A 23,294-nucleotide genomic window follows, 5' to 3' on the forward strand; every position below is an offset into this window, starting at 1 on the left:
CCGTGGGTCCCACCCTGTTTCTCCTGTCGCTCCTCCCCTTCCGATGCAGTCTGGCTGTTTTCCTGGCAGGGATGCTGCCACAGCTCGGGATCTCTGCAAGCTGGGGCTCTGGGGAGTGCTGGAATCTGGGTCTTGGGTACAACCACCCAGACACCAGATGGGCTGGGAGCAGCTGATGTGGCACAGAGGGTTTGTCTTCCTTCCTTCTTGCTTTTCCCAAGGATGCAGTGCTGGAGCAGCCCCTCTCACACAGGTGGGATCCAAATCTCCCTTCCCAAATTCCCCCTTCCCAATGGCTCTGCTGTACCAGCTCCTTCTCGTGCTGGCAGAACATAAAAATTCCAGTGCAGCCTTAAAAAATGATCCAAACCTTCAACTGACCAAGTGCAGCTGCCAGCCTGGACATAAAGCAGCAGGGCTGGATAATTTCCCTGGATTTATGGCCCACCTTGATGGGCATTTCTATGGGCCTTAGGTAGATCTGCAGGAGCCAGGCTCATAAGACAGGGAAATACACTGAATTACCTCTCTCTCTGGGCTACTTCTCAGGAATATTTCTGGCCTTGGGCAAATGTGAAAAGACCAGGACTGAGACAAATTGCTCAGCTCCCCGGGATTAAGAAAGGAATCATTATTTTGGACCGTGTGGATTGGAAGCCAATTAATATTAGTCTGTGGCTGTCTTTCCTACTGAGCAAACTTCAGCTTGACTGAGTGGAACAGAGCTGAAAAATCCTGTGCTGGTCCAGGGGCAAGAGCAGGAATAACTGGGCAGGCAGCAGGGGGAAAAATCCAGTCAGGAAACCACCAGTGCTTTTATTTGATGGATAACAAGAGGCATTTTGGTGCTGTTTTACAGATATCTAAATATCTGTGTTTGCAGGGCTCTGTTTAACCTGCTCCTGACAGGACCTTTGTGCCCTGCACTCAAATGCACCAAAAAAAAAAAAAAAAAATCCTCGAGAGTCTTTCCAAAGAGTAGAAGCAGAAATCCAAATCCCAGGGGTGAATTCCCAAGGCTGCAATCCCAATATATGGGTTTTTTGGTTCAAGTGTGCAGCAAGCCTTGAAGAGGGGAAAAAAAAATTATGACTAAGGACCCAAAAGGAAAATCCAAAACAACACAAAAAAAGGAAGAGGTGGGAAGATGATGGACAGTTACTGTGGAAAATGGAATTTCAAAATTATCCTTTCCCCTGTCCACCCATAGCCTTGTGCCTGGAAAGGAAAAGGAAGGAGAAGAGGAAGCAAAACTGCGACAGGAGGGAATCAGACCATGTAAGGAAAAGAACTGAATTTAACTGGCACATGCTCTAATCCTTAGTTTATTTCTGGTTAAAAATATAGCAATCCAGTGCAGTGTAATAAGAAATCTGCTGAAAAGGTAGCAGAGAAACAGCTAAAACAGAAGCAAAGCAAAGCTGAGTCCACGAGTCCGGGCTGGATCCAACAACTCTGGACGTGAATGTCGGGGAGGGCTTTTCCCTCCTTCCCCACCCCCAAAATCTCCTGGGAGGGTCTCACCCCCCTCGGGAGCTGCCACCCTCCTGCACCCTTCTCCTGCTGCAGCTGCAGGGGGGGATGAGGGTGGGATTTGGTCCCTGGTCCTGCCAAATCCCAAAGGAGCCGTGGGAGCTGCTGGTGGGGGAGCACCGAGGGGAGGGATGGGAGCTCTGGGAACGCCGCTGCCCAGGGCTGGAGCTGTGAGCACGCTGTGATCGGCACCAGGACAGCTCAGAACAGGGATACGCATCTTTAATGAGTATGCAGATTATCCGTGGGGACAGGGAGGGGACAAAAATCAAGGCAGGCATAGTACAAAGATGGTAGAAACGAACAAATTAAGTGACATAGAAAAAAAAAGAAAAAGAAAGAAAATACATCTTTAGAGGCTGCCATTGCCAATGATGTTTGGTTTGATTTTCTTTTTTTTTTTTTTTTCTTCTTTTTTTTCCCTTTTTTTTCTTTTTTTTTTTTTTTTTTTTCTTTTTTTTCCCTTTTTTTTTTTTTTTTTTTTTTTTTAATACAGGGACATGTTGGAAGCTGGAATATACATCCTGCATTACAAAGTGCAAAATACTACATGCTCAGAGCCCAAGCATGATGTCTGAAACAGTCCACAGCAAGATGTAAGAGACAAACCCACCACCCTCCTCCTCCTCCTCTCTGGGACATGCTCCAGGTGCTCCTCCCCAGGTGCCTTTGAGAAACAGTTGGATTTTTGCTTGGTTTTGTTTTATTGTCATCCTCAGTGGATTGGAATTGAGCCCTCTGTCCCCTGAACCTCCCCACCCTGCTCCCTGTGCACATTTTTTGGGATGGGCTGGATGCTCCTCACCAGCACGGCACCACCAGCCACTCCATCTGTGCTGCTGGAGGTGCCTCCAAGGTTTTTTTTTTTGGGAATTTTTAGCCAGGAGAAATTGGCTGTGAATTAAAAGTAGCTCTGGGTGGTTTTCCTGCCTTGCCATGGGTGAGGAGCAGCCTGGGGAGGAGGAGTGAAGGCAGGAGGGTGCTGGGGCTGCTGCTCACACCTCGTGTTCCCTATTCCCCCCCTGCCCCGAAGAATTCTGCAAAAAGCCAATTTTTGTTTTATAAACGAGGATCAGAACAGGGCCTGTTCTGCCATTTTCCCATCCAGACAGGGTTCATTCCTTCCCTGTGCTCCTCTCCTCCTTCTCACAGCAGCATTCCTCCATTTCCAAAAGGTGAAAAGCCTGATTTTGCTTTTCTCTCCCATTTATCATTAAAGCTGTTGTGCATTTTCCTGGGAAACTCAGCCTGGAGCATCCCAGAACCCGTCCCCACTCCACCCAAACTCTCCCCATGGTCCCCTCGTCTCATCTCCATTTTGGGGTTCATTGCTGTTGTTACAAAGACAATTATTTCCTTTTGGGCGGGGGGGGGGTGAAGGGAAGGGAAACAAGGTTTTTTCTTTTGTTGGGATTCCTTCTCATCCTTCCCAGTGTTGGGGGGGCAGAGTGTTGATAGCATTTTGCCATGCCACACAGCATAGTGTTATACAAGCAAAGAATTTTGGCTAAAATCCAAAAAACATTACCCAGGAAAAAAGGCAAACTGTGAGTGAGACTCGATCATTTGTTGTTCTTCTGTGAAAAGACTTGGAAATTGTCAGAGGACAGTTCGAGTTACGATTTTTCCCTTTGTTTTTTTTTTTTGTTTTGTTGTTGTTGTTGTTTGGTTCTGGTTTTTTTTTTTGTTTTGTTTTTGTTTTTTTTTTTCCCCCCATTCATACATGTAACTGTTATTTTTGCAAACAAGACAGTCTTGAATTAGATGAAAAAGTTAATAAACAAAATGGCGACTCCAATATTTAGTAAGATCACCATGACTACCAGGATGGGAGCTGAACCCTGCAAGAGAAAAAGAAAGACAGGAGTTAGATGGATCCTTGGAATTCTGCAGGGATTCCAGGAGAATCTGGGGAGAATCCAGGAGAATCTGCTCTGGGGAGTCCAGGCAGCTCTGGGGATGAACAGATCCCAAGTGACACCTCCCAAAGTGCCCAGGAACCCTTGGAGGATTTTTGAAGCTGCCAAACAAACACTTGGCTGTACCCCCTGATGGATCATGGACCATCCCATGCCACTTCCATAGGAATTCTGGCCTTAAAAACACAACTAAAATTGATTGTTTATTAGGTGGTCAATGAAAAGGAAAAAAAAAAAAAAACCAAACTAAAAAAGCGGGTTATATGGGATCTTAGAGTGGTTTGGGGATGGCTTGAAGTGTCCAGGACATTTCCCAGTAAACACAGTTGTTTTCCAGGTATCCTGGACATCAGGCCAGCACATGGGGGTCCATGTTCAGGCAGTATTTTGGGAATGCTCTAATAACCTTTCCTGAGTTTATATGGACCGAATGAAGCTCCTGGGAACCACCTGGCAGTGTCCAAGGCCAGGTTGGACGGGGCTTGGAGCACCCTGGGATGGTGGACGACGTCCCTGCCATGGCAGGGGTGGGATGGGATGGGCTTTAAGGTCCTTCCAACCCAAATCATCCCAGGATTCTGTGATTTCACCTGGAAAGTATTGCAGGAACCCCACTGCAGCTGCCCTGTGCACACCCCCACCCCAGCTGGGCTGAACATCCCAGAAATGGTTCAGTCCCTTGGGGAACATCCATTGCTTCCCCTGGAGCACGTGCTGGACAATCCCGTGGGACCCCACCAACATCCCAGGAACATCAGGGCACTGCAGCCAGCCCTGCAACACATCCTTCTGCAGGACACCGGTCAGGAAAACATCCCTGGCACCTCATCCATCCTGGCACCTCATCCAGCCTGGCACCTCATCCAGCCTGGCACCTCATCCCTGGTGCCACGGCGCGAGCGTGGCTCGCACAGGGCGGGTGCTGCTGGCAGCAGGTGGGTGGTTGCTTTTTCTTGGAGCCGCTGGGATCCTCAGCTATTCCTGCTGCATCCCAGCCCTGGCATGCTCCAAACGCTTTTCCCCAGGCTCCTGCCCCCTCCTGGCGCTCCCCACGTCGCTGGGATGGAGTGGGGACAGGGCTGGGCACCCCCTGGGAGCTTTTCCTGGGTGGCTCTGCGGAGCTGCTGGAAAAGGAACGGGAAAAAGTAGCTCCCGGCTGCCCGGGGATGGTTTCTGTTCCGAGCAGCCTGATTCAGCTGGCGTTTGGGAGTGGGTGGGAGCGAGGATGCTGGAGCCTGCTGGAAAGGCATATTTGTAGCTTAGCAACAGGGTCAAAGGCAGCCAAGCCAAGGCAGGGATTGCGGAGAGCAGCCAGGTACCCATCCAGGGCTGGTTGCTCCCGGCAAACCTCTCCTCCTGTGCCACGAAAAGCTTCCAAAGGCAGCAACCACCCCCTGTTCGCTGCTCCTTCCCTTCCCCAGCCCGACCGTGCCAAGCCCAGCCTTGCTGGCGCTGGGAGGGATTAGCTGCATTTCAGAAGATTATTGGGTTTTAGGGTTTTTGAGCTGCTGGTAATATAATAACAGATTGCAGGCGATTATCAGTGTCATTGTTTGCCTTGGCACGGCCCCGCCGAGGCACGGAACGAGCTCCTGCCCCGGCCCTGCAGCCAGAGAGGGCTCAGCCCCATTCCTGAGCTGTTCCATGGAGGAATTCCCTGCCAAAACAGCACAGCCAGTGCTGCCCCTGCTCCAATTCCCTGTTCCCTCACTTTGGGATGCAGCCGAGGTCCAGCCCTTTGGGGAGGGAGCTCAGCCTTCACTGCTCACTTCTCCCAAGAAACTGCAGCAGGACAAGAGGAACCAGCCTCGAGTTGTACCAGGGAGGTTCAGATTGGATATTCGGGAGTAATTCTTCACCCAGGGCAGTGGTGGAGTCCCCATCCCTGGAGCCACGTGGATGTGGCACTTGGGGACATAGAGCAGTGCTGGGGGAATGGTGGGACTCAATTCCAGAGCATTTTCCAGGTAAATGATCCTGCGGTTCTGTGATTTACACACAGGGCATCAAAGCTGTGCCCTCAGCTGGAAAATTGGGGGGATCCAACACCTGCTCACAGCAGCACCCCTGGATCCCCGTGCACAGAGGTTCTGCTCAGGCTGGGATCCTCATCCCAGCATCCTGCAGCCCTGGGCAGGGCAGGGGCAGGAGAAAATCCTTCCTTTGCCACTGCAGCCATGGGATCTGCCACATTTCCCATCCCAGGAACAGGATGACCAGGCTGGGGTGGGAACCAACCAACTCAAATTCAGCACACAAATTCTGCCTCCTTTTTACAGCTCCCTATTTTTAACCCCCTCTTCCCTGTGCTGCTGTCCAGGTGGGAATGGCAGGGAATGGCAGCTGCAGTTTTGCCCCTCCAAAGCTTCTGTTTTAGCTACAATTATGGATCCTGCTGCACTTCTCAATGCTTCTGTCTGCCTGATTTCTGTCTCATGAGGTCTCACTGCCTTCCCCTCTGCTCAGGGGGAAGGTTTGCCCTTCTCCCCTCCCATGGCAGGGATGGCCTGGCAGATGTGACAGCACTGAGCATCATTCCTGCTCCATGCCTGGGCAGGAGATGGATCAGTGCTGGAGCTGAGCTTGGGGGAGAGGCTTTGCTGAGCCCAGCCTGGCTGCAGGGCACTGAACTCCCTTTTGCTGCAGCAAAGAACCAGTGCTTTAAAACCAGTGGCTTTTAAACCCTTCCCACTGTGTTCCAACCTCCAACAGGAGCCTTTAAAAAGAGGAGACACAGCCCCTGATTTGCAGCTTTGCCTGTTGCTGTCACAGTTTGATGGGGCCAAATTTCAATTTTTTTTACAATAATATCCCTGGAGTCCTTCACAGGAGGAGGAAAACATCTGCCAAGAAAGAGAATCTACACCAATATCAGCTGGGCAAAAGGATCCTTCTCTATCAACAGGTTGGATCTTCAAGGATTTTTAAACTTTGTTTCCAAGCTTAAAGAACAGAAACTTAGACCTTAACCCCATGGAAACACTAAAATAGGAATAAGCCATGGTTATGGCCCAGGAGTAATAACGGTAATTGTAGCTGTAGAGTAATTCCTGCCCCCTCTGCCTTGTTTGTTTTTGTCCTGGAACTGTTGTGTAGCAACTCCGGAGTTTTTCTGGGAATACGATGGACAGCTGGTTTACAAATGCAATTGTGGCATAATTAATTTAAGCATTAGCAATCCATTATTATCTGTTATCACAGGGTACAAGCTCTGCCTCTCTGCCATGGAAACCAGAGTGCAGGTTACCTAGGAATCCCTCCGGGATCTATTAAGTGTAATTACTAAGGACTTGGATCAGCAAAAAAAAAAAAAAAAAAATTTAAAAAAAAAAGATATGCACCATTTTCCAGCCTCAGCACTGCAGAAAGGGCTGCAAACTTAGCAGCTTGGTGACATTTGTGCTGAATTGTCACATCCTTGCCAGGAACAGGCTCTGTGAAATAGTTAAGAAGCATTTAGCAAAGAAAACATCAGGGAGCCACTTGGCTTTCTCCAGCGGATTGCAGCAGCTCCCGTGGCTCCAGGAAGGGGCCCAGGAGATGCTAGAAGTGCTTGTGTGAGTGAAAGTGAGTTGGGTGGGATGGAAAACCTGCTTCTAGGGGGGAAAAAAGGCTAAAAAAATGAGAGGTTATCCTCTTAGAGATCCTTTAGCCTCTTAAAGAACTGATTTGTCACCCCTGGTTCAGTCCTCACCTTCCAGGTGCTGGGACTGAGCTCAGTGTTTGTTTAGGGATGTTTGAAGCTCTCATTTTAAGATTTTTATTCTAAAAACAGCAGTCAAAATTTAGTTCTTAATGCAGTCAAAAGCTGGTATTTGGCCCCAAATTTTCCAAGCTAAGGTATGGAATTGGGCTCAACCCTCATATCCAGTGATAGGAGCAGAGCCAGGAAGGTGCTCCCAAGTACATCAAAGGCCCTGGAGATGAAAAGGCTTTGAAAAGGACCCTGTCGAGTTGAACATCCCATTTCTCTCTGAAGATTATTTACCTCAGGTTGTCTGAACACGAAAGGGATTAGAGGAGGAACAGTTTGTGATTATTATTTGTCTTAAGAAGAGACAACCCCTGCAGCAATGCTCAGCCCTGCCCCATTCCAGAGCTGTGATGGCAACAGGACTCCTCTTCCTCCTTCCTGCCATGAAGTGTTGGCTTCTGTTTGTCTGGGCACACGGTTGCCAGCTGGGATTGAGGTGAATCTGGTTGGCTGAGAGGAATAAGGAAAACCCAGGAATGATTGTGCTGGGATACCTGGGGATGGCTCCCAATGGGGAAAGAAATAAATGGGAAAACCTGAAAGGCCACAGGGATAAATCACAGGGTTTAATCCCAGGGAGGTTAATGCCAAACAAGTCCCTAGGTCCCTTGATCCCAAAGCAGCCAAATGGGAACACCTCCATGCACAGGGAAGCTTCACACCCCAAACAGGTTGGGGTGGAGAAAACACCCAGGTTTTATTTCTAACTCATTTTACAACCTTTAGGGCTAAAGGTGCCTGAAAAAGGGAAATTCATCTCCACCTGGGATGAATCCCCTCAGGAATAACCTGGCAGCTCTGGCAAGCATGTCACCCTGTTCTTCTAAAGTTCTTCTAAGCCTTCTGATATTTACATTTTTGTAATGGAGTCTCTCACGCACTTTTCGTATAAATAATGATTGTTTTGCTTTCCTTTCTGGAGGAAAAGAGAACTGATAGGCTGTTGGTTTGACCAGTGTGGTTGGAAAGGTAGCAATTTCATCCTCCAATCCACGGTCACTTTTGGAATTCTATAAACACCCAAGTCAGAAATAAACGTGCCTTTTTTTTGCCTTAGACATCTCAGCGTGTGAGCGTCGTTCATTTCTTGTCGTATTGCAACAACAAGGGGAGATCCAGCGGGGAGGTGCCGGTGCCGGGCTCCATCCCTTTTCCCGTGCCGGGGGAGGCTGTGCCGAGCCCCCTGCCCGCACCCCCGGCTCCGGCAGCTCGGCAGCTCCCTGCAGATTGGCTGCTTGCTCCTGCCTTCCCCAGCGACAGCGAAACCTGCCCGCAATAGCTGCTGGCAAATCCGCCCCTCTGCCGCTCGCTGCCGGAGGAGGGAGGGAGGGAGGGAGGGAGAGGCTGCCGGGATCCCTCCCCGCCACCCCCGCGGGGGCACGGGGGGCTCTCGGAGATCCCTCAGCCGGGAGATGCCTTTAGAGCCTCTGCTGCGTTTCTTTCCCCGTGAATTTTTGCATTTGTGCTGGGGTTTGCTCCGTGTGATGCTGCGGGGAGCAGCCGGGGCTGGCTTTGAGCTGCTGCCCTCGCGTCCCTGGGATGCCATGGGACAGGGCACCGTGAGGGGCAGGGCCTGGAGCCCCCTCACACCCCCGGTGCCCTCAGCCCGAGCAGGGCGGTCCCTGAAGGCTCTGGGCTGCTGCCCTCGTGTTCCTGCGGTGCAGTGAGACACAGCACCATGAGGGGCCGGACTTGGAGCACCCTCACACCCCCGGTGTCCTCAGCCAGAGCAGGGAGGTCCCTGAAGGCTCTGGGCTGCTGCCCTCGCGTCCCTGGGATGCCATGGGACAGGGCACCGTGAGGGGCCGGGTGTAGGGCCCCCTCACACTCCCGGTGCCCTCAGCCAGAGCAGGGAGGTCCCTGAAGGCTCTGGGCTGCTGCCTTCGTGTTCCTGCGGTGCAGTGAGACAGAGCAACGTGAGGGGCCGGACCTGGAGCCCCCTCACAGCCCCGGTGCCCTCAGCCAGAGTCCCTGAAGGACTCTGTCCCCTGGCCGCTGCTGAGCGGGGACAGGGGACGATGGATCAGGCGGTGCCCGAGCCCGGCCCTTCCCACTGAGCTGCTCCGTGCCCAAAACGCTTCTCCTCCCTTCCAGAAGCAGCAGATGTGCAGCACCTGAAGGAAAGCAGAATCTGCTCCCTTCCCTTCCTCCCCAGCCCTGCCACGGGCTGTGGTTTGTGGGTAAAACGCTCACTGGCGTTTTAGGAAGCTCCTTTCCCTTTCCAGTCTCTCAATTCCTTTTTTCCTTTCCCGTTTTAGTTCTCAAAGAAACCATCCAGGCCCAGGCTTTGTGTCTTGTGGGCCTTTAAGGCCAGGAAGGATGGGGACGTTCCCATAAATCCCTAAATCCCACAGCACTGGCACTGGTCCTGCCACACTGGCTCCTGTTTTCCTCTGCCCCAGTGCTGACAATTGCTCAGAGTTTGTCCTCTGGGTGCTGGGGTCAGTGCCCACAGTGGCACAGAGAGATTAGGTGGCCTTAAATGTCTTTTAAAGCATTTGTGTGGCTCAGTGACCCCAAAACCCCCAAATCCCCTGAGAGCCAACACGAAGCAGTGCTGAATTTCATTGACGTTACTGAGCCGTGGCCTCAAGAAATGACCTTTATGCGAGGGTTTTTCAATTCCTGGTGTGCAACCCCAACAAAGGGGGGTGGTTCTGGGAGCTTCTTTTAAAGGACTGGGGAAAAGTGACAGAGGAGAACAAAGTTCCTACAGACTCTTCTGTGGAGTCTACATCCCTGCCTGTGTAGCTTTGGAAAACTTGGATTCAAGGCCCCGTGGCTCCCAGCTTGTTTTTCAGACAGGAATGAGGAGCAGTGATTTTTTTGGGCTGTGTTTTTGTGAGACCTGCACCCCCCACCCATTCCAGCACTGCCAGAGGTGTGCTGCCTCTGGAAGCTGGAGCTGCCACTCCAACACAGAGCCAAGCCCTGGGCTCATGGATAGCTTGTGCAGAGCTGGTTTAGGGCAGATTATTTTTAAAACAAGCTAAGCTGTGAGGGTGACCTCACTTCTGCTCAGGGATACCTCAGGTAGGGCAAAAATAGCCACGCTCAGCTCCGAGCATCCCTCCTGCTCATGGCAGCTCCTTTCTCTGGGAGCCCAGCTGGTGGGAGCTGCCCTTTGAGCCCCTCCTTTTGAGGGAGCTGGCACTGCTGGCACCCAGAGGAGAGGCAGTGAGCAGGCTGGAGCAGTGTGGGCTCTCACACACCTGCCCACAGCTGTCTTGCCCTGCCAGGCCGCAGGGAAGGGATATTTCAGGCCAGCATGGGGAACTGGGCTTTTGGGAGGATTGGGGAGCCTTGATTTGCTGTGGGGGGATGTGGAGCTGGAGCAGGATGCAGGGGGGGTTGCAGGATGGAGTGTGTGAGTGTCCTGTGCTGCGTGGAGATGGATGTGGGGTCTGTGGGATTAATCCTTCCCCCTCAGCCTTCCCCTCCTCCTCCTCAGGGATTCACCACTCCCTGAAGTCTGAAATGCTTCTGATGGCAGGTGAGGGCACAGGTTTGGGCAGGAGGTTGGAGCACAGATCCTGCACCTCCCATTCCTCCCCTACACCTTCCCCTGCTCCTGTCCAGCCACCCCCTCTCTGCCAGGGCACTGGAACAAAACCCTGCTAGCACTGTGCAATTCCTGCTAGAACAAATTGTTGCTGGCATTGTGGGTTATTTAAATCCACATATTATCTCTTCCTCTGTATTACATTAGCTTCCTCCCAAACCTTCGCCATCTGTTCCTCCCTCGGTTATGAATGTGAGAAAACTGAACATGCTGCTCCACAGCTCCAGCACTTCCAAAGTAGGATGTGCATCCTAATGGCTTTTCCATGCACTTCTCCACGCAGGCTGGGCCCTTCCTTAGTGGCCAGGACTCACTGGGAATAGCCAGGAATGTGTTGGTGGCAGTTTGCCTCCAGCCTTGTGGAGAGAGGTTTACTGTGACAGCTCTGAGGTGGGAGCACATCTGATGGGCTGGGTGGGGACACAGTCCAGGACTGCTTGTGCCACTGATCTCCCCAAAATCACGTGGCTCTCAGCGAGGAGAAACTGTGGTTTCATCCCTCCTGGGGACCCTCTGTCTCCCAGGTTGTGTTGTCAAAGGTGCTGGAACATCTGTGCATCCCACAGCCCTGCCAGGGCTGTGTCTGTGCAATTACTGCTGCTGCTCTTCCCCTCTGGGAGCCTGTCAGGCTCCTAATGCTGCCTGTCATGTCTCCAGTGCTTCCCAGGCAGGCAAGGACAGCCTGCATGGTTCTGGTTTTCCAGGGCTGCAGGATGTGTTCTGTGGAGCCCCCGTGCTCAGCTTCCCCTCGGTGCTGGGTGGGAGCTGCTGAGCCTGAGCCCAGGGACGGGGAGGCAGAGAGCTCCAGGGCTGCTGGGGGGGATTTATCAGCAGGGAAGCTGGGGCAGATCCATCCTTCCTGCATTCTGGGCTGCTCTGGGGGGGGGATTTATCCACATCTCCAGCAGGGAAGCTGGGGCAGATCCATCCTTCCTGCATTCTAGGCTGCTCTGGGGGGGATTTATCCATAGCTCCAGCTAGGGCAGATCCATCCTTCCTGCAACCCAGGCTGTTCTGTGGGGGATTTATCCACAGCTCCAGCAGGGAAGCTGGGGCAGATCCATCCTTCCTGCATCCTGAGCTGCTCCCTCCTCTCTCTGCACCTTGGCTCTGCTGGCAGGTGCTGGAGGAGCAGGGACACTGCAGCCATGGCAAATGTCACCACACCTCACACACCTCGATGCCTCTCGCCTGAATTTTCGGCCTGACTGACAAATTCATTTCAGTTTCGTGACCAGGCACCATCCTGTGCTCCCCTGACAGGGAGATTTAGCTCCTTCCTGCTGAAATGTCACCTCCTGAGCGTGACAGGTTTTCCATTTCTCCTGGGTAGGTCTGGGGCATCCTCATGGGACACCTCCAGCCCTGCCCTCTGTTTGGCACTGACTTGACAAGGGACAGTTTGGGGCAGTGGTGGCTTCCCCAGGGCTCCCAGCAGACCCTATCACCTCTCCTGTCAATGCCAAACCTACAGGGACAACAAGTGAGGAAGCTTCTAATGGGAAATCCAGGAATCCTCAAAAAACAAGATTGCAAAAAACCTAAAACCCACTCAGCTCAGCCTTCTCCTGAGGAGGTTCAGCTCTGTCCAGGTCCTGTCTGAGCTGGTGATGTCCAACCTCAGAGCCCCCCTCTCCAGGCAGTTCATTACAGCCCTCACCTCATTAGCCATGGTTAATGGCTCACCCTCCTTGACTTTAAGCCCATTAATTCTGTTCGTGGAGAACAGATTATTCCCTTCCACTCTGCAACAGCTTTTAAGATCACTCTGTCTTCTCTCCTGAACACCTTCCCAGCAGCCACTTCATGCCCAAAGTGTCCTTATCTCCCCCAAAATGAGGAGCCTGGGGTGGGATGTGTCACAAGGAGCTGGAGCAGCAGGAAGCTCTGTGGCCATAACCATAACCCAAGGAACATCACCAATGCCTTGCCTGCTCCTGCAGCTTTCCCACCAAATTCCCAGCAATAATGGATTTTTTATTGCTGGCCCAGGGGCTGGGCTGCCAAACTCCATCCTCCAGGGAAAACCCTACTGCTCCCACCACAGTCTGCAGGGAACACCCCACACCAACATCCAGCAGGATGGAAGAAGGGAGGAGAGGGGATTCAAGGCACAAACCCATGATAATTCACATTTTCCGAATTTCCCTCCCATCCCGCTCCACTCAGCCCCACAACAGCCCGAGGCTTTCAGGCCAGAATTCCACACCCAGTCCCCTCACTCACCGTACTGGATTTGAGCGCATCCCCACTGTCCTCTTCAGATTCTAGTGCAACAGGTAAAGATTTCTGTGGTGGGGAGAAGGTTAAGTCCCACCTCAGTAGCCGAGGTTCAGCTTTGTCCCCGAATCTCAGGTTTTCCAGTTTCTGCACTGTGGGCTCAGCAGAGGAAGCTGGCCTGAAATTCTCTTTGTTCTGGGACTTAGACCTCAGTCTCTGAACCCCGAAGCCCCGCTCTTCCCCGCGGTGCTCGTCAGCCACGCTCCTGCAGCCTCCCCCTTTGCTGTAGTGTCTTTTTTGGGTGTGAATCTCTTGCATATAAGAATCCATCCTCATGAGGGGCTTCATCTCCATCTCGTAATTGCTCATCTTCTCCTCGTCCAGCTCAAGCAGCTTGGAGCTCCCTGAGCTGTGGTTGTGGGACCTGTGGTGGGAAGTCCATGAAACCGTGGCTGGGGAATCTGTCCACCTCTCTCTCGGCTTGTGGTTGGAGGCCGAATGTTTGTGTCCCCCGCTCCGACCTCTGTAGTCTTCGGGGCCAGCGGTGGAGCCCAGCTGCCCGCTGCGCATCGTCCCGCTCCTCCCGGCGCGGCTCCCGCCCACCTTCTCTTCGCTCCAGCTGTTGGGGCGCAGGTAATCCCCGCCACGCCCCTCCAGCAACATCTGGATCTCGCCGCCCCTCTCTTCGTCCACCGAGACCTGCCTGGAGAAGTGGGCGCTCTTGTTCCTGCAGGAGGGGCCGAGGGGCGGCGTGGAGCAGGGGCTGGCGGGGAAGCTCTGCAGCGGGCTGTCCTCGGGGGTCAGGTCGGACGGGGTGGTCCCTTTGCGGTACAGCTCGGGGCTCTCTTGCTGCAGGGGCGTCCCGGTGGACAGGACCTCGATGTCATCGCTCGAGTTCTGCCGCTTCGGCCGCTGGCATTCGAGCCCTTCGGGGGCAGTCGTGGAGAGGAGAGAAGGGAGAGGGGAAGACAACAGGATTATTTCTGGTGCGTGGATGCCCCGAGGATTTTTCGTGGCATGGAACAGGGAGCAGAGGTTTGGGTAGTGGGGAGCAGCGGGGTGGCATTGGGACAGCAGTGTCACACTGCTGGCAGCACTGGTGTGACACCAAAGCTGCCCTCAGCCCTGCCCTGCAGCAATGGTTTTCCAACCCCAGAGGTGTGGAGAAGCCACCAGCAACGCAGAGCTGCTGGGAAGAGGTTCTGATGGTTTTTTGGGATCCATCTGAGCACATTTCCTATCAGTTCCCAGTGTGGAAGCATGGGAAGGGAAATGTGTGATGTGGCTGGTGGCACACCCTATGTTCTGTGTTTGTGTGTGCTGGGTGACTCTGGGACCACCCTGGGTGTGCTGGGGGACACCAGAATCACCCTGGGTGCCACTGGGATCACCCTGCGTGTGCTGGGTGTCACCAGGATCACCCTGGGTGTCACTGGGATCACTCCACACCAACAGCCCTCACCGCACTCCTACATGGGAACCACCTCAGTTTTCATCTGCTAGGTGCAGGATGGAAATGGCCACATCTAGGCAGGCGTACAAGAAAAACCCCACAAATCTCACATCTGAGAGCTTTCCTGCCCCACGCAGCCCAGCAGGACATGGAGATTTCCATGCTCAGCCCCAGGATGGGATGGAAGGACTGGGCTGGCCCCATTCAGGGCCACATGAGGCCAGCACCCCCCATCCTCCTCATCCCACTGGAGGCTCCTCATTCCTTCAGCTCAGAGACTTCCCAGACAGGGTCACCCTGGGATGGGCATCTCTGGAGGGGCTGAATGCCTTCTGCTGCTGGAGGAACACGGAACAAAAACCTCCAACGTGTTCATCACTGATGAAACACCAAATGATTTCAAGCGAGCTAATAGTGGTTAATTCTCCTTTCCCCCTCTCCAGTCATTCCCAGCTAAAGCCATGCTAAATTAGGTGAATAATTTGATAAATATATTAAGTGCCTAATGCCCCTGAAATGCATCTAATTGTGATTGCTATGGTGAGACAAGAAAAAAGTCTTGAAAAGGGAGAGCTCAATTTTCGTGCCATCGTTAAAAATAAATGCTCAGGAGTGCCTGCTCGGGTCTCTCCACTTCTGCTGAGCAATTTTCTCTCTTGGATCTTTTTGGGGAGCTGCTGGGATGTGTCTTCACCCCTGCCAGGATTGGGATACACACAGAGAATGCTGGAGTTTCCATTGGAGCACTGGCAGGGAGAGAAATAGTAAAAAAACTGCTTGGAAATCTACCCAAGCAATTTATGGGAAATGGTCTCCTAATGACTCGAGTTTTTGGGATGATACTCGCATAGTCCAGCATTCATTTTTTCCCTGTTTGTATGTGGGAGACTGAATCTCCTGGGATTTATCCAGAGCCCCTGAAAAATCCTGGTATTGGTGGGAAATTGCTGAGGAGAAAGGTGGAGCTCACCCCTCTGTTTTTCTGCAGAATATCTGTCTCTGGGATAAAAGACAAGATTTTTGGGGGCTCTTTCCCAGTCATTCCTGTCCCAGCCACCTTCCAAGATCCCAAATGGGAAGCTGAGGCACAGAGGGAATAAAGGATTTAATGTGAGAAAGCTGGAAAGTCACCTGTGGAAACAGGCTCACCCAGGATTTGGGGTGTCCCTGGTTTTTGGGCTTTATCTTCCCCAGTTCAGGGATTTTGCTGGAGTTCCAGGGAGTTGCAGGCTTCCCACCAGCTCCAAGGCCTCCAGAGCTGATGTCCAGCCCCACAACCAGCCACAGCCTGGCTACACCCACTGCTGCTGTTCCCAGAGCCCCAGAGAGGGGACAAGAAGCCCCAGAGATGCTCCCCACAGCCACACCAGGGAGATGTCATTGAATCCCCCTCATCCCAAACCTTCCCCAGCCCCAATCCGCAGGGGGCTCTGCCTTTCCTGGGTTAATCCCTGAGGGCTGGGGCTCTGGGAGGAGCAGGACCGGGGGTGCTGGGGCACAGCTGGGGCACAGCTGGGGCACTGCTGCCCCCCAGCCCCACAACCCGCAGGGATGGAGGCGTTTCCTTGCGCAGGAACTCCGCGGATGCACCGGGGCCCTTTCGGCACCCGAGGATGTGCAACAATTATCCGGAGCTAAAATTAGCCCCGGGCACGTGATGTTCCTGGAAGAAGGGTTGTGAGAGCGAAGGAGGATGCAGAGCACCGAATGTGGATTTCCAGCGGGATGGAGGCAGCCGAGCCCAGCCTCCGAGGCTTCAAAGCCAAAGCTGAGGAGCCACGTTTGGGATTTGGGAGCCTCTGGCTCTGTGTGCTGCTGTCTCCGGGGGGGACTCGGTTCTGCAGCACCACCCAAGCCTGGGTGATCCTGCTGTGTTCAGGAATTGGGATTGATGGGCAGCTGGAGATGCCCACAGCTGATGGGCATGGGAACCGTGGGCGAGAGGGCGTTGCAGGATACAAAACAGGAATAGTTTTGTTTTTACTTTCCAGGATACAAAACAGGAATTGTTTTGTTTTTACTTTCCAGGAGATGCAGCTGCCCAGGGGTGCCCAGGGCTGATGGTGAGGTGGGCACAGACCCCTCTGTGGTGTCCCACAGCACCCACAAACCCCTCCGAGGGGGGCACCCAGCACCCTTGGCACTCCCTGTGCCAGGTGGGTGGTACCTACACCCACCTCCCTGCCAGGAACACATCCAGCACCCAGCATCCCGTGGAAAGGGAGCACAGCCAGCACCCAGGGGGTGGGTGGCACTCAGCACCCACCACAGCACGTTGTGGGTGGCACTTGGAACCTGCAGCACCCTGCAAGGGAGCACAGCCACCACCCAGGGTCCTGAACGAGGAGGGCACGTCCAGAACCAACAATTCTGAATATGGGGGGCACAGCCAGCACCCACAATCCTGTACAAGGGTGACAAATCCAGCACCACAATCCTGAACAAGGGGAGCACATCCAGCACCCACAATTCTGTATAAGGGGGGCACATCCAGCGCCCATAATTCTGAATATGGGGGGCACATCAAGCACTCAAAATTTTGAAAAATGGGGGCACACCCAGCACCCACGATCCTGTGCAGGGTGGGCACACAGAGCCCCTGCAATGCCCGCAGTGTGGTGGCAGCTCCCTCATCCCCGCCCCGGCTGTGCCCAGCCCGAGGTGGCGGCTCTGTGGGTGACACAGCCACTCGCACCCATCACCTGCCCGAGCGGCTCCGCGGGCGCTGCCAGCTCTCCCGGCACATCTGGGATGCTGTGCTTGTTTTTTAATGCGCTCTAAGTGGAACCGCCTTCCTTCCCTCCTCTCACCTCTCACACAACCCCCCAGACAGAGCTCCAACCACACAAACCCCAGCACGAGTGAAGCGCCACGGCCCCGTCCAGGAGCTAGTAAAAAATGTATTACCTAAAAATATCTTTCCAAGAGGTGATTTAAACCAGCAAAGTCTCCTGGCAGGAGGAAATGGAGATGAAGAATATCTCAGGGCTGGAGAAGCCCCTGGGAGCACGCAGCCCTGCGAGAAAGCTCAGATCTGCCGTGTACAGATGGGGCTGGGCAGGAGGAGGGATGGGCGGGTGTGGAGCGGGCTGAGCCTCCTCCCGCAGCCGGGAGATGCGGGGGATGCAGGGGATGCTCGGAACGGCCCTGCCTGGGGATGTGCCCCGGCTCAGGCTGCTGCAGCCCCAAAGCTGAGCCATGGGATACCCCGGGCCGCCCCCGCAGCGCGGTGAGGCGAGCACCGGGCCGGGCTGGGCCAGCAGAGCCGATGGTCCCTTGTCCCCGAGCTCGGGAGCAGCCCTGAGTCACCGCGGCAGCCGCTGGAGCAATTAAAGCCAGTGAGTAATCCTCGCTGAGCTGGGAGGGGGAGAACGATGACAGCCGCCTCCCGAGGAGGGCTCGGGGCTGGAAAACTTCTCTATAAACCCAGCCACACTTTAATTATGATGTTAATTATTGCTGGGGGGGCTAGAGCGTCCCATTCCCAGTCGGCTGCAGACCCCGGGCCGACCCCGGCTCGGCTTGGGCTCTGTCCTCCCCGAGCCTTTGGTGAGCAAAAATGTGAATAAATCAACAAGGAATGGTGAAAATGATGGGAGGAAGGAGGGAGGGAGGGAGGGAGGGGAAGGAAGGAAGGAAGGAAGGAAGGAAGGAAGGAAGGAAGGAAGGAAGGAAGGAAGGAAGGAAGGAAGGAAGGAAGGAATATCAAATGTGGATTTTCCCAGTGACTGATTTGCATGGCCGAGGGAAGGGTCAGGTCCCACGGGGTTCAAATTTTCCAAAGCAATCAGGAACTGCACAAGCCATGGGTGTAAAGTCATTGGTGACCTCTGGGATCACCTGTTTTGCATCCAGAGCCCTTGTTGGGCTCTTTCTTTGCAACCATCAAGGGCTATGAACTAAAAACTTGGGGAGAAAGAAAAAACACTGGGAAAACAGTATTGAACAAGGTGGAACTGCTGGATATTGACAGCCCTGCCCTAAATCTCCCAAACCCTGGTGTTCCATGGAGCTTTCCCCCTCCAGGAGCTCCGGTGGGGATGGGGAGCTGCGGGCACAGGCTGAGCCTCCAGCCAGGGCAGTTTGGAGGGCTTGGGGCGTGTGAGGGCTGCGAGGGCAGGGCCTGGCAGGGACTGACCGTTCTCCCTGTGCTGGAAGGAAGGTGAGAACTCTTTGGCAGTGATCCTGGCGATCCGCGCTTCCTCCTGCGCTTTCTGCGCCGCCGTCACAGCCGCCTCCGCCTTGGCCCTGGAGTGAGAGGTCCTGCAAGGCAACAGAGACACCAGCACCCCGTTAGGCAGCTCCTCTCTGCCACAGGAAACCCCAAATTTCCCCCACAGGTTCCTCCAAAACCCTTTGGCTGTGAGGGAGGAGCTGCCAGCAGAGCTTGGGGCTGGCTGGGGAATGGGGGATTTTCCAACACCTTCACGAGCTGCTCCTCAGCCTGGAAATCACCCAGGAAATTCAGATTTATTCCCCCAGGGTCCCTCCATCCCATTTCCCACCCCATCCCAGCAGCTTCTCCGTGCATCTCCCACGAGCCTCCAGGGTTGAATTTAAAGCTGGTTTGGTTGTTTTTTTAACCAAACCCGTTTTTTGGGGATTAAAAAAAAAAAAAAAAAAAAAAGAACATTTCCACGCCCACCCCCAGGTTTTGCGTAAAATGCTGGATGTAAATAAACACTGGGAGCAGAGGTAGGAGCGGGGGGTTCGGCTCTGGAGCCGCCTCCACCATCCCTTCACACATTTTGATCAGGGCACTTTTCCCTCTGGATCAACAACTGTCCCCTGCACTCGCTGATGATTCCCCAAAGGCTTTTTTTGGATGGCATTTCATCCCATCACTCAGGATTTACAGCTTCTCTGAGAGCATCCTCCGGAGGTTGCTTTTCCCCCTTTTCCCCTTATCCGAGCTATCCAGGCACTTTCAAAAATTCCTGCTCCCACCCTAGTGCAGGCAGGGTTATAAATAACTCCGCTGATTTCTTTTCCCTCCAAAATCAGGCCCTCCATCTCCTTTAATCATTTTTTTCTGCCTCTCTCTGAATTCCCTCTAATTTCTCGACATCTGCGTGGAGAGGGAGTGCCATTTCTGACAGGCTCCTAAAAATGGAAAACAGGGCCAGGAATGTGCCTGCTTTGGTTGGAAGCATCACCAGGGCTGGGGAACAGGGTGTGAGTGTGGCTGTGCTGTCACCTGTGTTCGCTCCTGACACTTCTCAGGTCTCTTTGCTCTAATAAATGCTTTATTCCCAGCCATTGGCTGCTTTGGAGTAGCCCTGGAAGAAAATCTGAGCTGTTTTCCAGAGTTATTGGGGGTGGTGGAGGGGCTGTGGTGATGCTGCTGCAGGTCCTGAGGGTTATCTGTGATTAATGCACTCAAAAATTTGGTTTAAATGGGTTTTTACCCAACTGGAGTCCAGAGCTCTCCCTGCCCAGCACTCGGTGGGGTCAGAGGAGGGGACAAAGGTGTCACAGCCCATTCCCTGTCAGGTATCCCAGTCCTGCTCTTTGAGGAGGAGCAGGGATGCCCCAAGGAGGAGCTGCAGCAAACTGCTGGGAGAGGAGGTGCAGACTGCTCCCGTTTTTCACGGAATCATGGAATGGTTTGGGTTGGAAAATACTTTAAGATCCATCTCATTCCAACCCCTGATGTGGGCAGGGACAGCTTCCACTAGTCCAGGTAATTCCAGCCTGGCCTTGGACACTTCCAGGGATCCGAGGGCAGCCACAGCTTCTCTGGACACCTGTGCTGGGGGCCTCAGTACTCTCACAGATATTGGGAATTTCTTCCCAATATCCCATCTAAATCCACCCCTTTTCAGCTTCAAGCCATTCTCCCTCTTCCTGTCCCTCCATGCCCTGTCACAGTCCCTCTCCACGTCTCTTTCCAGCCACATTTTTGGCACCAGCATGCTCTATGGGAAACACTGGTGCATCAAACCTGTGCATTAAACCATCTGAGCCACCAGGAGGTTAAAATTCACATTCTGCCTCTCTGAGCTCCTTAAACCTCTGGCATCTTCCAGGGCAGCTTCTCGGGAACGCGGATTTGAAGCTCCTCCATCCATTTATCCCCTGGCTGGGGCTGTCCCTGCCTCCCTGCAGCCCTTCCCCAGGTCCCTGCTGGCCCAGCTGAGGATGAACAGCTCTGGGAGTGCCTGGCCTGTGCTCAGCAGCCGGGATTACACTCTGCTCCCCACACCCTCCCTGCAGAGGCGGCTGGAGCCGCTCAGCCCTCTCTGCCTGCCAGGGAAGGAGGCTGGAGCAGCAGCCTGTGCTGTTCCAGGGGCTGGGGCACACGGGGGTGGTGGCAGAGCAGGAGGTGACGCTGGAGGAGCCCACACGGAGTCACCACCTTGGGCTGGGCACCTGGGATGGCCCGGACTCTGCTCCTCCCTGCGGCATTCAGCACTCCTTGATGGAATCACGGGGTCATTGAGGGTGGAGAAGGGCTCCAGGATCACCAAATCCAGCCTGTGCCCCATCCCCACCTTGTCCCCAGCCCAGAGCACTGAGTGCCACCTCCAGGAATTCCTGGGACACCTCCAGGGATGGGCACTTCAACCCTCCCTGCGCAGTTCCAGTGCCTTGCCACCCCTTCCAGGAAGAAATTCCTGCTGATGTCCAACCTAAATGGATTAAAATCACCACCCCTGGGGGATGGATGCATTTCCACCCCTGGAAAACTCACTCCAAAGACTCCTGGATCTGCTCATCCCCACAGACTCCCAGGATCAGCCCAGGAAGTGCAGGGAATTTAGAAAATGAAAACTTGGGGCTTTGGCTCAGAAAAGGTTAAAAATCAATCCCATCAATGAAGGGATGATCCAAATACACTGGGGGAGAGATGGATTCCCTGGAGCAGAGGGGACACACTGGATTCCCCAGAGCAGATGGGACACACTGGATTCCCCGGAGCGTCACCAATTAATTGTTTGTAAAGCTCCCTGAGACGCTGGCAGGAGTGAAAAGCAGAATTATGGAGATCCATACATTGCATAATAAAATCCATAAGTATTCCCAAATAAATGCCAGTAATCCAGTTAGTGCTCGCATGACTTTGTCACATCCTAAATTTACCAGCTGTCTTCTTTCTCCATGCCTGCTGCTCGTGGCGTGTGCTAAATCTTAATTCCCACTTAATTGCCTGGAGTTTATTTCCCTGGAAAAGTGGGGTTTTTTCTTCCCTGACACATGGACAGGGCCTGATCTCATTGCTCTGTTCCTCCTTCCCTAAGCACTGCCATAAATTTTTTTCTGGGATGGAGACGCCAAACTGGAGACCACAGTGAAAATAAGGCTGAGGCCTTCCCCATAAAACAGAATTATGGGATGGTTTGGGTTGGAAGGGACCTTAAAGATCATCCTGTTCCTGTGGGCTCATGAAGGGATGGAGGGAAGAGTGATGCAAGAGGAGCTGTTTAATTCCTCCCACCTCTGAGCATCCCCAGCCTCCTCCTCCAGCTGGGATGAATCCAAGAGCCTGGGATAGTGGAAGGTGTCCCTGCCCATGGCAGGGGGGGAATGGGATGGGCTTTAAACTCCTTCCAACCAAAGCATTCTATGATTCCAGGATTTTAGTGCATTTCACCATCCAAGCTGAGGTGGAGGAGGGTGTTGAGGCAAAGATTGGGATTGGGAAGAGTCAGAGGGAGGGAAGACCAGGATGGTTTGTGGCTTTTGAGACCCCAGTTTGGGTCTGAGGGCAGGGAGTCCCTGCTGGGGCTGGCCTGGAATATTTTATTTATTAATTTTTTGCCAAGCTGACTCACTCTTCTCGGAGGATGAACGGGCAAGTGGTCAAACTGGCAAGGGGAGCTGGCAGGAGGCAGGGAAAAATCCCAACCAACCAGATTCCCGGAAATCTTTGCAGATCTCCTGTGATTTGGCCAGAGCTGGGAGGGGAAGGGATAATACCTGGGCCTGCTTCCTAATGCCAAGTTTATCAGCTCCAGATAATCTATAAGAAGCTGGAATCAACTGATTTGCAAGGAAGAACTTGGCTTTTTAGGAATTCTAACAGTGGCTCCAGGCTGGCTTGGAGTGAGCAAGGAGTGGATCCAAGGATTCTGCTGCAAAGCCACTGCGGGGCTGGTTTAGCCAAAAAGGGGTGAACTCCCAGCAAAACCCTCAGGGATTCAGGAAGGAAGGAAGCAAAATTCAAACCAGGTGAGGCTTGAGAGGTGTTTTGGTTCCAGGAATGCTTTGGCAGGAGAACAAGTGGGACAAAGTGCTTTAAAATTAGTCTGGAAATTAGAGCGAGTTTGCAGAAGCCCAGAAAGGTTTCAGAGCTGTGAATGTGACACCTGGAATTGCCAGGATGGCACCCGAAGCCACAAAAAACCTGGATCACTGGTGAGTCCTTCTCCATTTGCTGTTTGAGTCCATCCAGGGGAGGGACTTGCCCCCTTTATTCCTATTTTCCAGCGTTTTTGTACAGAAAATACATTCCAATAAAAACCAGGCAGCAGACACTGAGCAAACTCATGCTTGGGGTCAAAGGGAGCTCTGTGCTGAACACAGAGAGAAATAAAAATTATTGGGAATGTTAAAAAGCATCCTATGGGTAAGATTTCTGGGAAAGAAGGGCTATTTCCCAAAATTCACATGGCAGCTCTGGCTGCTCTTTTCCAAGCAAACTTCTCGCTTCCCTGAGGGAAGTATGAAATTCCTGCTTTATTGCTGGGATCCTGTGCAGGGATGGAGATGCTCAGCTCTCCTCCCCCCCACACCCAGAGCTCTCCCATTATCCCAACTCCTGGAGCACCACCAGGCTGCAACAAGTCCCAAACCCTTTCCAGCCCACGAAAGGACCCCGTGGTCCCTATTTTCATGGAAAACCTGGAAGTT

At 53.3% G+C, this 23,294-nt stretch overlaps 1 protein-coding gene and 1 long non-coding RNA gene across 2 annotated transcripts in view; one reads left to right on the top strand and one right to left on the bottom strand.

Moving 5' to 3' along the window:
- Positions 1-101: 101 nt before the first annotated feature.
- Positions 102-2,154, top strand: LOC121349008. Its single transcript, XR_005954450.1, has 3 exons — positions 102-253; positions 1,211-1,278; positions 2,030-2,154. It is a non-coding gene; the product is annotated as an uncharacterized LOC121349008 (long non-coding RNA).
- Positions 2,155-3,217: 1,063 nt separating this feature from the next.
- Positions 3,218-23,294, bottom strand: part of JPH3 (junctophilin 3) — a 45,475-nt gene continuing 25,398 nt past the window's right edge. The window contains exons 3-5 of the mRNA XM_041459070.1: positions 18,580-18,704; positions 12,995-13,914; positions 3,218-3,374 (exon numbers count right to left, since the gene is read on the bottom strand). Of these exons, the coding sequence (XP_041315004.1) occupies positions 3,294-3,374; positions 12,995-13,914; positions 18,580-18,704 (1,126 nt within the window). The 3' untranslated portion in view covers positions 3,218-3,293. The remainder of the gene's footprint in view (positions 3,375-12,994; positions 13,915-18,579; positions 18,705-23,294) is intronic.

Source organism: Pyrgilauda ruficollis, unplaced genomic scaffold (genome assembly GCF_017590135.1).
Source record: "Pyrgilauda ruficollis isolate IOZ18807 unplaced genomic scaffold, ASM1759013v1 scaffold13, whole genome shotgun sequence".
NCBI classification, from domain to species: Eukaryota; Metazoa; Chordata; class Aves; order Passeriformes; family Passeridae; genus Pyrgilauda; species Pyrgilauda ruficollis.